Below are 15,204 nucleotides of genomic sequence, written 5' to 3'. Positions count from 1 at the left end.
AGCATTCTTCTGGTAGAGTCTCTCAAACTCCCCTGCAGCAGAGAAACATTGCAAGTATCAAATCATAACCCAAGGGTGGGGGGAATGCATGCATGTGTTTATAAGCAGCTTTCCGGGTGCTTCAGAGGGTGAGATATGCACTGCTGCCACAAACTCACTCTTGCTCAGCTAGGACATACAGCTTTGAGACACACTGGCCTGCCAGGGCGTTGGCCCCGGCCCAAAGTCACAATTCACCATAGGAAGGGCCTATCAGGAGCATGGGAATTACACCCATCAGCAGACCCTTAGGGAAAGTCTTGCACCTTGCACAAGTAAGAACTGCAAAGTAGTTTTCCATTCATCTGCAGGGGCGTGTGTTGGTAAAAAGGTGTTGCTGGGTTGGTTCCCTAATAATTTCTTAAATTACAAAACATATGTTTCATATGGGGTGGAACTTCTATTTCTGCCGAGTGTATTCATTGAAATTGTGCTCTCCCTCCCCCCCGCTCGCATGTCTGTGAATTACTGCTTGCTACTTTCCATTTAAATTAAGCATCTGTGCAGCAAAATGAAGGGGGTTTTTTGTTCATTTTTCTACCTGATTTTCTTTCTGCTAGCAGCTTCCCTCATTATTCAATCAACACTGCTAGTCTGGTAAATGACTAGAATACAGATTGGAACTTTTTTCTAGAGGGGAAACAAATTTATGCCTGATTTAAGATTAGTCTGGATAATTTCAAGTTGACTTAATACTAATAATTGGTTTCTACAGCTTTGGAAGAACTTTTGGTGGCTTGAGTTGATGGACAGGGCTTACTGAGTCCTGGAGCCTCCAGAAACAACATTAGACGCTCTGTGAATTCTATAGGTGAGGAGTGTCTCAGTTTTGGGGTTAGCTGCTCCTCTGTCTGCTCAATGTCACTCCTCTTAAGTCTCAGGCCTTTAGCTGCCCCTCTCCTTCCAAACCAGGGATTTAGTTTTGCAGTTCCCCTGCAATACACTTGAGTTTATACTGGTAGGTCTGACTTTAGTACAGCACCTGCTGTTCTGCTCTCTCCCTGGGGCTGTGACAGTGGTTTCCAGTGACCAGTCGGCTTTCACAAACCACTGTATATTTATTTTACGACAAATGCAGAGAGAAAACAAAAAGCAATAACCAGTCTACAGCCATGCTAAACTTACACAGTGTAACCACTGTCCACATGGAGATCTTGGCTGGTTTCCAGTCCTTCACACCCTTCCCAGCAGGGTTTTGCCCTCTTGGTTACAGGATCATGTCAGTTCTTTGTTCAAAAAGAGGGTGTCTCAGCCAATTTGGACTAACGCTTTATACCAAAGCTTTTTCTTTGTCTGCTAGGGCTCTTGACCCAATCTGAACCAGTATATGTAATTCCCTGGATGGGGGTTGTAATTCTCTGGAGGAGTTTACCTGTCTTTGGATCTGTAGTAATTACCGTCCACTAATTTTAATTCCCAGAGGAAGTTCATTAATCCCCCACCATGGAGCTAAAATATAATCTCTAGCTCACAAAGCTACACATCGCATTAATAGACAAAAGTTTATGAATAATCTCTGCCTATAGCTTCTGGCCCAATTAAATACTAGTCTTTTGACCCTTCTCACAGCAGTCACAAGAGGCCTTACCCATTTCGGATAAATGAGGAGAGAAGCTGCTAACAGAAAATTATCAGGTAAGACATTTTTTGGTCTTTTCAAAACAGTTAAGCCTACATTCCCTACCTGGGACCTGCCTACAGTACTATAAGTTCTCATCATCCATCCACTTGAACCAATGGCATCTAATTCCCTGTACTTCTGTTAATTAAGACATACTTTCTGTTAATTATTGAATTGAAATATCGCTAGTACAAGCCTTTACTGAACTCTTTTTCAATATCTCACTGAAGAACATTTTTTCTTCATTTTCCCCAAACCTAAACATCAATAAGAGATGGTTGTCCGTGAAGAACAGTTAAAATATAACTTAGTTGAACCCATTGATAAAAAAAAAATTTTGTTTCCTTTTATCCAATTGCTGGGTCTGAAAGCATCTAAATTTTCCATAGCTAAGTGGATTAAGTGCTGAATTACTGAAGCAGACAGCTACAAACAGATTCCAAAAGGGACCAAAGCCTTCGTTCCATAGTGATTTCCTGGGTTGAAAGAGCCTCTGGAACCACAGAGGAGATCTGGGAAGCTGCCCACGTGGTCATCCATCATTTCTATAAAGCAGTATGGGCTTGATCTTCAACTCTTTGCAAAAGAAACCTATAGCAGGAAGGTGCTCAAACTAGATGATGGATGGATGGATGGATGTGTTTTTAAAATAGAATCTGTAGGAGTCTTTTGCATTTCTTTTGTCCTTCCTACATTTTTTCCTTATTGCTCCTAATCCTAAACTAGTTTTGGTCAGGATCCAGAATGGAAAATTTACCTAATTTTCTTTCTGTGGTTGATCTCTTGTCCAATCTGACCTACCTGTGATTAGTTCTGTCTGCAGTGACTACGCCTTGAGTCCATGTATTGTGACAGGGTCGGGCCGGACGGCTACAGGAGAGTAATAGAAGGCAGATATATTAGTCCCAGGTTAAGTAGGTCCCTTTTCCCTGGGTAAGGTAACAGGGAAGGTTCCAGAACAATCAGGAACCTTCTGGAGACAATTAAGACAGGGTGATTAGAACACCTGCAGCCAATCAAGAGGCTGCTAGAATCAAGGCAGGCTAATCAGGGTACCTGTGTTTAAAAAGGAGCTCACTTCAGTTTGTGGTGCACGTGTAAGGAGCTGGGAGCAAGAGGTGCTAGGAGCTGAGAGTGAGAACGCATACTGTTGGAGGACTGAGGCGTACAAGCATTATCAGACACCAGGAGGAAGGTCCTATGGTGAGGATAAAGAAGGTGTTGGGTGGAGGCCATGGGGAAGTAGCCCAGGGAGTTGTAACTGTTGTACAGCTGTTCCACGAGGCACTTTAGACAGCTGCATTCCACAGGGCCATGGGCTGGAACCCGGAGTAGAGGGCAGCCCAGGTTCCCCCCAAACCTCCCAACACCTGGTCAGACACAGGAGGAGTTGACCTGGACTGTGGGTTCACAAAAACGGCCAAACTGAGGGTTGCCACGAAGCTCCAAGGCGAGCAAATCCGCCAATAAGCACAAGACCCACCAAGGTAGAGGAGGAACTTTGTCACAGTGTATAATTAATACAGTTTGAATCAGTAGATATTGTTAAGGGTTTAGATGCCTCTTCTAATATGAATCCAGTGTTGCAGCACTGCTTTGAAAGTACTTATCTGGCAGTTGGGTGAAAGGAGCATGGCCAATCCGTGAAGGCTGGATAAAGTCTGAATTGCCTCTGGAACAGTTAATGCAACCCAAACTAATCTCTGACAGAGATAGAGGTCCATCTGAGACAAGAAATTATAGTTTCCATTCTGAATTTGTCTGCCTGTTTCTACAAATTACATGCAGTGTAGTTATAGCTGTTTCAGTCACAGGCTATTAGAGACACAAGGTGGGTGAGGTAATATCTTTTATTGGACCAACTTCCGTTGGTGAAAGAGACAAGCTTTCGAGCAGCACAGAGTTCTTTTTCAGGTCTGTGAAAGGTACTGCCAGTGTCAAGCAAAATGCAAAGTGGAACAGATTGTTTAGCATAAGTAGTTAGCAATATTGTAAGGGACCATTCAAGGTAGAATGGCCCATTTACATCTTTGCAGTCATAGGACAAAAGGAGGAGGTTGATGGGTTACGGATTGTTATAAGCCATAAATCCAGTTTCTGTTCAATTCATGATTTTTAGTGTTTAGCAGAGTTAGGAATTTAAGCTCTCAGGCACAACTTTTGAAAGTATTTGTACAGGTTTCCTTTGAGGATGAAGATTGATAGGTCAGATACAGAATGATCACTTTGTGAAGAGTGTTCACGCACAGGTGATGGGGTGTTTTTGTCTTTTATAATTTTCCTCTGTGAGTTCATTTGAGAGCATAGGGATTGTCTGGTTCCACCTCCATAATTATTGTTGGGGGCATTTATTGCACTGGTTGAAATACATCACATGTTGTGATAGGCATGTGTATGATCTATGGATCTTGAAAGGTATATTGTGGGGGGAGGGGTGATCATAGTAGCAGTGGAGATACGTGTGTGGGTTTGGCATCTGTTCTGGCAGGGTCTTTTGCTACTTTGAGTTGGTGTGTCCTTGTTTGTGAGGAGCTTGCGTCTGGGAGTGAGCCTGGAGAGGATGGAAATGGTTTGAAGGCCAGAAGATGGGGTTCAGAAAAGATTTCTTTCAGGATGGAGTCCCTGTCAGGTATAGGTTGTAGTTTGATGATACCCCATATGGGTTCCAGTGTAGGGTGGTAGGTAACAACTAGGGGTGTGTGGTCAGAGGGGATTTTATTTCTGTATTGAAGCAGGTTCTCTTGGGGTATTTGGGTGGTGCATTCCATGATGTGATCTACTTCTCTGGTGGAATGTCCTTGTTTGCTGAAGGCTGTTTTAAGTGTTAGGTTGTATATGCTAGTCTTTCTCCTTGGAGCATATTCTGTGGTATTTGAGTGCTAGCCTGTAGATAATAGATTTCTTGGTTACTGAATCTATGAAGGTAGGTGTGGTGATCTGTGGGTTTCTTATATATGGTTGTCTGTAGGGTTCCATTGTTCGTCTTCGAGTGCTTGTTCACATCCATTCCACATTAGGTGTACACGCGCCGCGTGCACGAATGTCAGAAACTTTTTCCCTTAGCGGCTCCCGGTGGGGCCCCCACGTGGCCCCACTGCACTGTGCATATATACCCCCGCCGGCTTGACCCCCTCCAGTTCCTTCTTACCATTGGTGACGGCATTGGAACAACCTCTCTCTCTCTCGTAGAAGAGCAGTCCCTTAGCCTTTAGAGTAGCTGTTATCAGTTCGTTTACATACAGATTGTGTACACTTAAGTCATTAGGTCCTTGGAGGCCTCCAGCACCTGCCCCGGGCCACGGGGTATGCCGCAGGCCCACGGCTTCAAGGCTTGCGCCACATGCTGCAAATCTGTGCCAGTTAGTGACCCCCACGACTCGTGTCTACATTGCCTGGGGGACGGACATCAAACTGAACAGTGTAGGATTTGGAAGGCTTTTAAGCCAAGGACCAGGAAAGGAGACTTTTGCCTAAAGCAGCTGTTGATGGAGGCCGCATTGCAGCTGCCGGGCCCGGAGCGCCTGATGCCAGCTCAGGCTTCCTCAGTGTGTAGTGCCCCGGAGCTGTCAAGAGACCTGGCACTGGCTAAGCACCGTAAACGTGGGCCCTGGAGCGCCAGGCCCTGTAGCACCGCTCGTCCTCCCCGGTGCGGCCCCTGGTGCAGCCCCCCGGCGCAGCCTAAGAAAGGCGCGGTCGTTCCCCGCACAGGAGACCGGCACCTCCAAGGCCCCAACCGCCGATAAGAGCGGGAAGGCTGAGAGGTACTGGTGGTCCTGGCAGCACAAGCCCCACCGAGCCCAGACCTAAGTGAGCTCAGTGCGGACGATGGGCTCGAGGGCATAACAGATCAGCCCTCTACGCCTGGCACCTTTTGAGGCTGCAAAGGACCTCATTGAGCTGTCAGCGGTAAGCCCCCTCCCGCATGGGGAGAACCCTCCGGCACCCATGCCTCGGGTGCCATCGAGGGGTAAGCTGGCAATGGTGTGCCGCTCGAGGACACCGTCCTGGCACCGCTCCCAGAGTTGGTCCCGGTTGAGCTTCGACTCTGCGGACTCACACTTGCCAGGGGCCCAGAAGGAGGATGCGGCACCGGCAGTGGGTTGATGCAAAGAAACACTGGAAAGGGCATGCCAGAGACTGGCACCAGGAGGAGTTGAGATGGCCCTCTCCAGAGGACTCCCGCAGACGGTCCCACTCCAGGAAACGCTGGTCCCGGTCCCGGGGATGCCAGAGACTGGCACCAGGAGGAGTTGAGATGGCCCTCTCCAGAGGACTCCCGCAGATGGTCCCACTCCAGGGAACGCTGGTCCCGGTCGGGGGGATACCAGTACCGCTCCTGCTCCCGCTTAGCCAGGAGCCGCTCGTTCTCCCGCTGGCGCAGATCGTTGGCACCGCCATAGCCTTTGCGATCGGTGTCACTGCAGTCCGGCACCGACTCCGGCTGCTATAGCTACCTGCACTGGGCCCCGGACAGCAGGGACCTTCAGGGGAGCTGGCAACTCCAATGGGGGCCGCCAAGCCATTGGCCCTTCTGGACCCCCTTGGCCTATCAGGAGCGCCAAGAGGCCCTGTCCAGGGCAAGTTACTCAATGCAGCGGTCCCGGTCCCCACACCGACTCCAGACGGTGCCGTAGGCAACAGTATCCAGGCCTCCAGCATCCCCCCAGCATGGACCGGAGAGACCGGCACCGATCCCGGTGCTGTCCCATGGACTCCCTGCCCAGCCTGAGCTGGAGGCCCCTCCCACGGGAGATGGGGAGCAACCAGAGGGGGTCGAACAGCAGCTAACCTTCTTGTCTTCCCCCGATGAGGCGGTGGCAGGTACAGAGGTGTCCGGCCCTCCGCCGATAGACCATAGAGCCCACCAGGAATTGCTGTGCAGGGTCGCCCAAAACTTGGGGTTCAGTCCGAGGAGATGATTGAGCAGGAGGACCCCATGGTGGACATTTTGAGCCCCGAAGGTCCATCCAGAATAGTGCTCCCACTCATTAAGACCATTCAGTGCAACTATAAGACTATATGGCAGACCCCGGTCTCCAGTGCGCCAATGGCCAAAGGAGTGGAGCGTAAATACTTTGTCCCATCTAAGGCTATGAGTTCCTGTTCTGGCACCCAAGTCCATGCTCCTTAGTGGTCTCAGCGGTAAACCAAAGGGAGCGCCATGGACAGAAGGGCCTGGCCCTTAAGGCCTGGCGGCGAAACACCTGGACCTTTTTGGCAGAAAGGTGTACTCATCTGGGGGCCTTCAGCTGAGGATTGCGAACCATCAGCCCATCCTCAACAGGCACAGTTTCAACTCCTGGGCGGCGGTTGAGAAGTTTAAGGACAACCTCCCGCAAGGTTCCCAACAGGAGTTCACGGCACTGGTGGATGAGGGCAAGGCAGTAGCCAAGACCTCTCTCCAGGTCTCCTGGATTCGGCAGACGCGGCAACTAGAACAATCGCGTCAGGGTGGTTTGTGAGGCGCTCGGCATGGCTCCAGGAGTCAGGCCTGCCACCTGAGCTCCAGAATACACTCCAGGACCTCCCCTTCAAAGGGTCTGGGATCTTCTTGGACGAGACAGACACAAGGCTGCATAGCCTCAAGGACCCGCGAGCTACGCTCAAGTCGCTGAGTATGCACACCCCGGTGACCCAGAGGAAGCCCTTTTAGCTGCAGCCTCCCTGTACGCCAGTACCATAGGCATGAGCCTTACTGTAGGCGAGGCAGGGATAACAGCCGACAGCACAACAACAATAACGCATCAGGCCACAACCAAGGCCAGCACAAACCCTAGCCGGCCACTAAGCCAGGCTTTTGAAGGTGCGCTTGAGGACAGCGTACCAGACCAGTTGCTGGATCAGTCCCTTTGTTTCCTGAACCGCCAGTCTCGTTTCTCCCATGCGTGGTCCACCATTACATCAGACAGTTGTGTCTTATGCATGGTGCGGAACGGGTAGTCACTACAGTTCGCCTCCCTCCCCGCCTCTCACCGCCCTTCCCCGTCCCTCTTCAGGGACCCCCCTCACGAACATCTCCTAGAGAAGGAAGTCGGCTTGCTGCTAGAGGTGGGGGCAGTAGAGGTGGTGCCGCACAGCCTAAGGGGGAAGGGTTTCTACTCCTGGTACTTCCTCATCCCAAGGCCAAAGGGGGCCTTGGGCCCCATCCTAGACCTGCGCGGTCTCAACAAATTCCTGGTCAAGGCCCGGTCCCGCATGGTCTCTCTGGGCACCATCATCCCTTCCCTGGATCCGGGGGACAGGTACACCACCCTCGACATGAAGGATGTGTACTTTCATATCGCCATCCACCCAGCACATTGGCGATTCCTACTCTTCACCATGGGCCGAGAACATTACCAGTTTGTGGTTCTCCCGTTCGGTCTAGCCACGGCCTCAAGGGTGTTCACGAAGTGCATGGTGGTGGTGGTGGCCTTCTTACAGAGGCAGAGAATCCAGGTGTACCCGTACCTCGACGACTGGCTCCTGGCGGGCCGATCCGAGGAGGAAGTGTGTGGGGCCATGTGGAGGTGGCCCTGAGATTGTTCCGTGAGCTGGGGCTCCTGGTCAACGTCCCCAAGTCCACGCTCGTACCCACGCAGAGAGTGGAATTCATAGGGGTGATCTTGGACGCGGTGCAGGCCAGGGCAAGCCTTCCGGTATCCCGATTCCGGGCTATCCAGCAAGCGGTGGCCTCCCTGCACCAGTTTCCAATGACAGCGACCAGGTGCTGCCTGTGGCTGCTGGGCCACATGGCAGCATGCATGCATGTGGTCAGGCATGCCAGACTGAGGCTCAGGACTCTGCAGGCGTGGCTCGCTCGGGTGTACCGCCCAGGCAGGGACCCCCTGGATTTGTTTGTGACAGCCCCAAGCGACGTGCTTGACTCCCTGCTGTGGTGGCAGTCCCAGCCTGTGATTTGTGAAGGCATCCCCTTTGCCGCCCCACAACCGGACCTGACGCTGGTGACAGACGCATCAGACCATGGATGGGGGGCTCACCTGGGGGACCTCATGATGCAGGGGTTGTGGTCCGGAGCAGAGAGGTTGCTCCATATAAATGTGAAGGAGCTCAGGGCTGTTTGTCTCGCCTGCCAGACCTTTCACGCCACTCTTGAGTGGTCACAGCGTGACAGTTCTGACAGACAACACTACTGCCATGTTTGATATGATCAAACAGGGTGGGGCTCGTTCCTCGCTACTCTGTCTCGAGGCTCTCCTCCTCTGGGACTTTTGCATAGCCCATGCAATTCACCTTGAGGCGTCCTATCTCCCGGGGGTATGAAACAAGCTGGTGGTCGTACCGCATGCACGAGTGGACGCTCAGGGCGGACGTTGTGCTTTTGCCACCAGAGCCAACGCCCAGTGCCCGTGTTTCTGCATGTTCCAGGGCCACAGCCTGGGCTTGCTCGCGGACATGTTTGCGATCCCGTGGAGGGGGGGCTTGATGTATGCCTTCCCCCTGCTCCCCTTGGTGCACAAGGTCCTACTCAAGGTGCACAGGGACAGGGCGGCGGTGATCCTCATCGCCCCAGCCTGAGCCCACCAGCACTGGTACACATCACTCCTAGAGCTGTCGGTGGCAGCCCAAGTAGTCCTGCCCCTACACCGGGACCTTATTACACAGGACGGCGGGCGGCTTCTCCACCCCGACCTACAGTCACTGCACCTGATGGCGTGGAGGCTCTGTGGCTAAACGCCCTGGAGAGCCAGTGCTCCCTTCCAGTGCAGCAGATTCTGCTTGGCAGTAGGAAGCCCTCTACCAGGGTGGCCTATATGGCCAAATGGAAAAGGTTTTCGTGTTGGTGTGAACCCTGGCAGGTGCGGCCGTGCCAGGCCCCGGTTCAGGCCATCCTGGAGTATCTCCTGCACCTCAAGAGGCGAGGGCTAGCCCCGTCCTCACTCAGAGTATACCTGGCGGCCATCTCCGCCTTCCATCCGGGGTTCTCGGGGGGCTCGGTATTTTCCCACCCAATGGTGGGATGGTTCCTTAAAGGGTTGGAGAGGATGTTCCCGTACTCCCACCCACCAGTCCCTCCATGGAACCTTAACCTGGTCCTCTCTAAACTCATGGGACCCCCTTTCGAGCCCCTTGCTTCTTGTTCCCTCCTCCACCTTTCCTGGAAGGTGGCATTTCTGGTTGCCATTACCTCGGCCAGAAGGGTGTCCAGATTGAGGGCCCTCACCTCTGAGCCACTGTATACAGTATTTCACAAGGACATGGTGCAGCTCCGGCCGCATCCCAAGTTTCTCCCTAAGGTGGTCTCCCAATTCCATTTGGGCCAGGACATTTGTCTGCCGGTGTTCTTTCCAAAACTCCATACGGACTCGAGTCACCGCAGCTTGCACACCCTGGATGTGCGTCGAGCACTGGCATTCTATTTGGAGCGCACCAAGCCCTTTCGCAAATCTGCACAGCTGTTTGTGGCTGTAGCCGAGAGGATGAAGGGCCTCCCAGTGTTGGCGCAGCGGATTTCGTTTTGGATTACAAGCTGCATCTGGGCATGCTATGAGCTTGCAGGTGTTCCGGTCACGGCCCACTCGACCAGGGCGCAAGCGACTTCCACGGCGTTCCTGGCACAGGTCCCGATCCAGGAGATCTGCAGAGCAGCCACCTGGTCCTCGGTGCACACCTTCATGACCCACTACACGGTCAACCAGCAGGCCAGAGAGGACGTGGCGGTTGGCAGAGCGGTCCTCCGAGCAGTTGTTCCATGACTCCTCCAGAGGTAAGCTCGTGATTCACCTAATGTGGAATGGACGTGAACAAGCACTTGAAGGAAAAAAAAACTGGTTACTTACTTTCTCGTAACTGTTGTTGTTCGAGATGTGTTGTTCACGTCCATTCAACCACCCACCCTCCTACCCCTCTGTCAGAGTCGCCGGCAAGAAGGAACTGGAGGGGGTCGGGCTGGCAGGGGTATATATGCACGGTACAGTGGCACCACTCGGGGGCCCCACCAGCCTGACGGGAGCCGCTAAGGGAAAAAGTTTCCGACGCTGGGGCATACGGCGCGCGCACATCTAATGTGGAATGGACGTGAACAATGCATCTTGAAGAACAACAGTTACGAGAAAGTAACCGTTTTTTCAAGCTGATCGTGGTATCCAGAAAGCTGATGTTAATTTGGGAGTGTTCCAGAGAGAGTTTAATGGATGTGTTGAAATTACGGTGAAATTCTATGAGGGAGTTTAAGGTGTCTGTCCAGAAGTTGAAAATATCATTGAGGTATCTCAGGTTTATCATTGCTTTTATAGTACATTTGTCCAGAAATTCTTCTTTGAGGTAACCCATATAACCTGCAGACATATCTCTACTGCTACAACCACAGAATCATAGAAGTGTAGGATTAGGAGGGACCTCAATAGATTACCTAGTCCAGTCCCCTGCACTCAAGGCAGAACTGCTAATAGCTGGACCATTCTTGACAGGTGTTTGTCCACCCTGTTGTTAAGAACCTCCAATGACAGAGATTCCACAATCTCCCTAAGAAGTTTGTTCCAGTGCTTAATTACCCTGACAGGTAGTTTTCCTGAAGTCCAACCTAAACCTTCCTTGATGTAATTTAAGCTCATTGCTTCTTGTCCTATTCTCAGAAGTAAAGGAGAACAATTTTTTACCCTCCTCTTTGAAACAACTTTTTAGGTACTTGAAAACCGTTATGTCTTCTCTTCTCCAGACTAAGCAAACCCAGTTTTTTCAATCAACACTCCTGCTGATACATCCCAAATTGAAGTTTGCATTTTTTGCAACAGTGTTACATTGTTGACTCATTTAGCTTGTGATCCACTGTGACCCCCAGAATCCTTTCCACAGTACTCCTTCCTAGGCAGTCATGTCCCATTTTGAATGTATTCAGCTGTTTGTTCTTTCCTAAGTGGAGTACTTTGCATTTTTCCATATTGAATTGATCAACACCCCCACACAACACACCTTTCATGATTCATGGATCTTACACATGCCTATCACAACGTATACCATCCAGTGCATTAAATGCCCCAGTGGGTAAAATGAGGCAATCACTACACTCTCAAATGAACTCTCACAGGAAAATGATAAGACAAAAACACCCCATCACATCTGTGTGTGATTTCACAGAATGATCACTCTATATCTGATCTATCAGTTCCTATCATCAAAGGAAACCTGTACAACATTTTGAAAAGATGAGTCTGGGAGGTTAAATTCATTGCTCTGCTCAAGACACTTAGGCCTTTCTATACGACATAATTTTGTCAACAAAAGTCAGGTTTCGTTGACAAAACAGCAGAGGCGTACAGACAACAATCCTCCTCCAGCTAATTTAACTCTCCTGCTACACTGACCTAATAAAACACCTTGATGAGTGGCATTAAAAGCTCCTGGGATTTTTGAAATTCCACTTCCTGTTTGCTCAGTATGGAGAATTCATATTGCAACTTCCAGGCTGACCAAGCTGGCTTTCCGCAGCAAACATGCTTCCACCTGGAGTATACCAGTTTTGTTGGATCTGTTGAATCTGTAGGAAGAAGAGGCTGTGCAGTCGCAGCTCCAATCGAGCCATATGAACTTTGATACCTATGAGCAGATTGCTCATGGCATGGATGAGCAGGGCATGAAAGGACATGCAGCAGTCCTGTGTTAAGATCAAGGAGCTAAGGCAGGCATACCAGAAGGCAAGGGAGGCCAACCGTCACTCTGGTGTGCCGAAAATATGCTGCTCCTGCAAGGAGCTGCACACCTTCCTCGGCAGCAACCTCACCTCCACTGCCAAGAGCCCCCTGGATGCTTCAGGGGGATTGGAGGCAGCAGCTAGCAGAGTTTCAACTCTGAGAAGGAAGTGGTGGACAAGGAGGATGTGGATGAGGATGTTGGTGGAGGAAGTGGGGTAGGTGACAGGGTTCTCCGGTGGTGTGTTGAGCAAGGACTTACTTTTGATTCTGGAGGGGTCTAACCAGTTCCAGCAGGCTGGCTCTGGCATGCCTGAAGCAGGAGCAGGGAGCTCCAGTAAGTACTCATTTTGCTTTGATACTGCATAGTTACATGAAGTAGATGTGTCTTTTTATTTTGTTACATGGTGCACATGAGGTACTGTTTGCTTCTGCTTCTCATTCCCCTGTGCAGCTATGCATCAGGGACCCTGTGGAAAAATTTGTTAATGCACACTGGGATTTCCCAGGAATCCTCCATAGAGATTACTAGGAAACTTTCCTGCAGATACTCTGCAATCCTCTGCTAAAAGTTCCCTGGCAGAGCTGCTTTGTTTCTTTCCCTGTTGTAGGAAAGTTTGCTGCACCAATCGGCAATTGCTTCTGGAGGAACAAAAGCAGCACACAGGAGAGCAGCATATAGACCCAGTCTGAAGCCTCAAGCATGCAGGAGATACACCCTTGCATCATTGGTTACTCTCAATAGTGAGATGTCAGCATCGATCACCCCCTCTCCCCCCGGAAAATGGTGTCAGGATTCAGAATAGTGTCCCTAGATGCTTGTGATTCCCTTTTGAAGCCACTCAGACCCTTTATCCCATCTTGCACCTTTCTCCCCTGGTCTGAACTCACCATGTTTATTGCTCTTGCCATGCTACGTCCTTGCCAAGGGAAAATGAGAGAGATGTTTATGTAACTTTTATGATTCAAGACTGTGAGTGCACTCACAATACTGATTCTGTGTATTGTTTCTTTTGGTTCTGCAGATGTGCCCTTGAGGGCCAGCTCCTACACACTGGCAGACCACCTCTATCAAATAAGGAGGTGAACGAGGAGGAGTAAGGAGGACATGTTTCAAGCAGTGCCTCAATTGTCTGATTATGCAGATGGCGAGCACAGAGCATGGAGAGAAACAAACAAAAAAAACTCAGAATGGATAGCCAGGAGAAGAGACGGGGGCAGGCATGGATAATAAAGGGGCAGGAGTGAAGATAAAGTTCATGGAGGACCAATCAGAGCTGCTCAGGTCTCTGTGCTGCAGGCAGATCATATGCACATAGGCACCAACTCTGTGGATGCTCCGGGGCTGGAGCATCCATGGAAAAGAAATAGTGTGTTCTCAGCACCCACCAGAAGCCTACGATCAGCGCCTACCACCAGTCAGTGATAAGCTGTTTAGCAGAGTGTAGGAGGTCTTTGGGGGAAGGAGCAGGGGCAGGAAGAGGCGGGGGAGGGGGCGGAACGGGAGGGGAAGAGGCATGGTGGGGCAGGAAGAGGCGGGGTGGGATTGGGGGAATGGAGTGGAGTGGGGACAGGGCCTGGGGCAGAGCGGGGTCGAGCACCTTCCGGGAACTCAGGAAGCTGATGCCTCTGCTTTTGTGTGCTTGACTTCCCCTGCAGCCCATAGAGAACTGCCTTCCTTGCCCTCCCCAAGGTCCCCTCTGCCCATTTCTCACGTTTCCGGCTCATCACAGTACCCCTTGTACTCTACCCCTAGGCACGTGCTTCATAATGACAGCTGGACTTACACACAGCTGTGAGAGCCTCATTTGAGAGAGTGCTGCTTAGCGTCATGTCCCTTGTAAAAAATGGAAATATGTGTATTGCTGTTTAATAAAAAATTAGTCTTAAAAACACAATGAGTTTTTTATTTGTGTCCTACCCAGGGTGGGTTGCAACAGAAATTCATACACAGGAGCAGTCAGCACATTTGCAGACTACAATTAGTGCTCAGGCAGCAATCGTTACAAGGATCATTCAAAGTGGCAAGTAAAACCTAGATGAATGCTTTACAGAAAGACACATTACTGGGGCTCATTGTCAAAATGCTGCTTCAAAGCCTCCCTGATTTGAATAGCCCCTTGTTGAGCCCCTCTAATAGCCCTGGTATCTGGCTGCTCAAAATCAGCCACCAGGCGATCTATCTCAACACTCCATGCTTGGGGAAACATTTCCCCCTTGGCTTCACAAATGTTATGCAGATCACAGCAGGCTGCAATGACCATTGGAATATTTTCCTCACTGAGGTCTAACCTGCCAAAAAGGCAGTGCCAGCGACCCTTTAATCTGCTGAACGCACATTCAAATATCGTTCTGCAACTGCTGAGCCTGTTGAAGTGCTTGCTGCTGTGAAGGTTTCCGGGCTAAGGTTTCATGAGCCACAGAAATAAGGGGTAGGCTTGGTCTCCAAGGATCACTATAGGGATTTTTGAAATCTTCTGGTCTGTAAAGAATATCCCTGCTTGCGGCTTTCTATACAGTCCAGTGTTCCTGAAGATGGGTATGTCATGCACCTTCCCTGACCACCCTGCCTTGATGTCAGTGAAACGCCCCTGTTGATCCACCAGTACCTACAATACCACAGATAAGTAGCCCTTTCTGTTGATGTACTCTGTCACAAGATGGTCTGGGGCGAAAATTGGGATGTGTGTGTCATCTATTGCCCCACTGCAGGTAGGGAATCCCCTTGCCACAAAGCCATCTACTATTTCCTGCACATTGTCCATGGTCACAGTCCTTTGTCGTAGTAGGTGATTAATGACCTGCACACTTGTATCACTGCAACCCCAATGGTGGATTTCCCAATTCCTAACTGATTTGTGCCTGACCAGAAGCAGTCTGGAGTTGCCACCTTCCACAGCAATCACCACACACTTT

The 15,204-nt window shown here is 50.5% G+C and overlaps 1 protein-coding gene across 2 annotated transcripts; it reads left to right on the top strand.

Moving 5' to 3' along the window:
* LOC144274446 (uncharacterized) lies at positions 1 to 13,767 on the top strand. 2 transcript variants are annotated; one of them, XR_013347879.1, is made up of 3 exons: positions 1 to 850; positions 1,609 to 1,674; positions 13,314 to 13,767. XR_013347879.1 is itself a non-coding variant. In XM_077833283.1 (2 exons), exon 1 carries the CDS (start codon positions 8,920 to 8,922, stop codon positions 10,354 to 10,356), a length of 1,437 nt encoding a protein of 478 aa, XP_077689409.1. In that variant the 5' UTR covers positions 8,168 to 8,919; the 3' UTR covers positions 10,357 to 10,367; positions 13,314 to 13,767. The 2 variants fall into 2 exon arrangements, 1 of the variants encoding a protein (XP_077689409.1); XM_077833283.1 differs by lacking the exons at positions 1 to 850; positions 1,609 to 1,674 and adding an exon at positions 8,168 to 10,367.
* Positions 13,768 to 15,204: the final 1,437 nt, after the last annotated feature.

Source organism: Eretmochelys imbricata, chromosome 1 (genome assembly GCF_965152235.1).
Source record: "Eretmochelys imbricata isolate rEreImb1 chromosome 1, rEreImb1.hap1, whole genome shotgun sequence".
Lineage (NCBI taxonomy): Eukaryota > Metazoa > Chordata > Testudines > Cheloniidae > Eretmochelys > Eretmochelys imbricata.
This window is presented reverse-complemented; position numbering and strand designations above follow the sequence as displayed.

Bases quoted from the DNA above. Each gene is read 5' to 3' on its own strand.
- LOC144274446 (XM_077833283.1), top strand. From the start codon at position 8,920: ATGAAACAAGCTGGTGGTCGTACCGCATGCACGAGTGGACGCTCAGGG.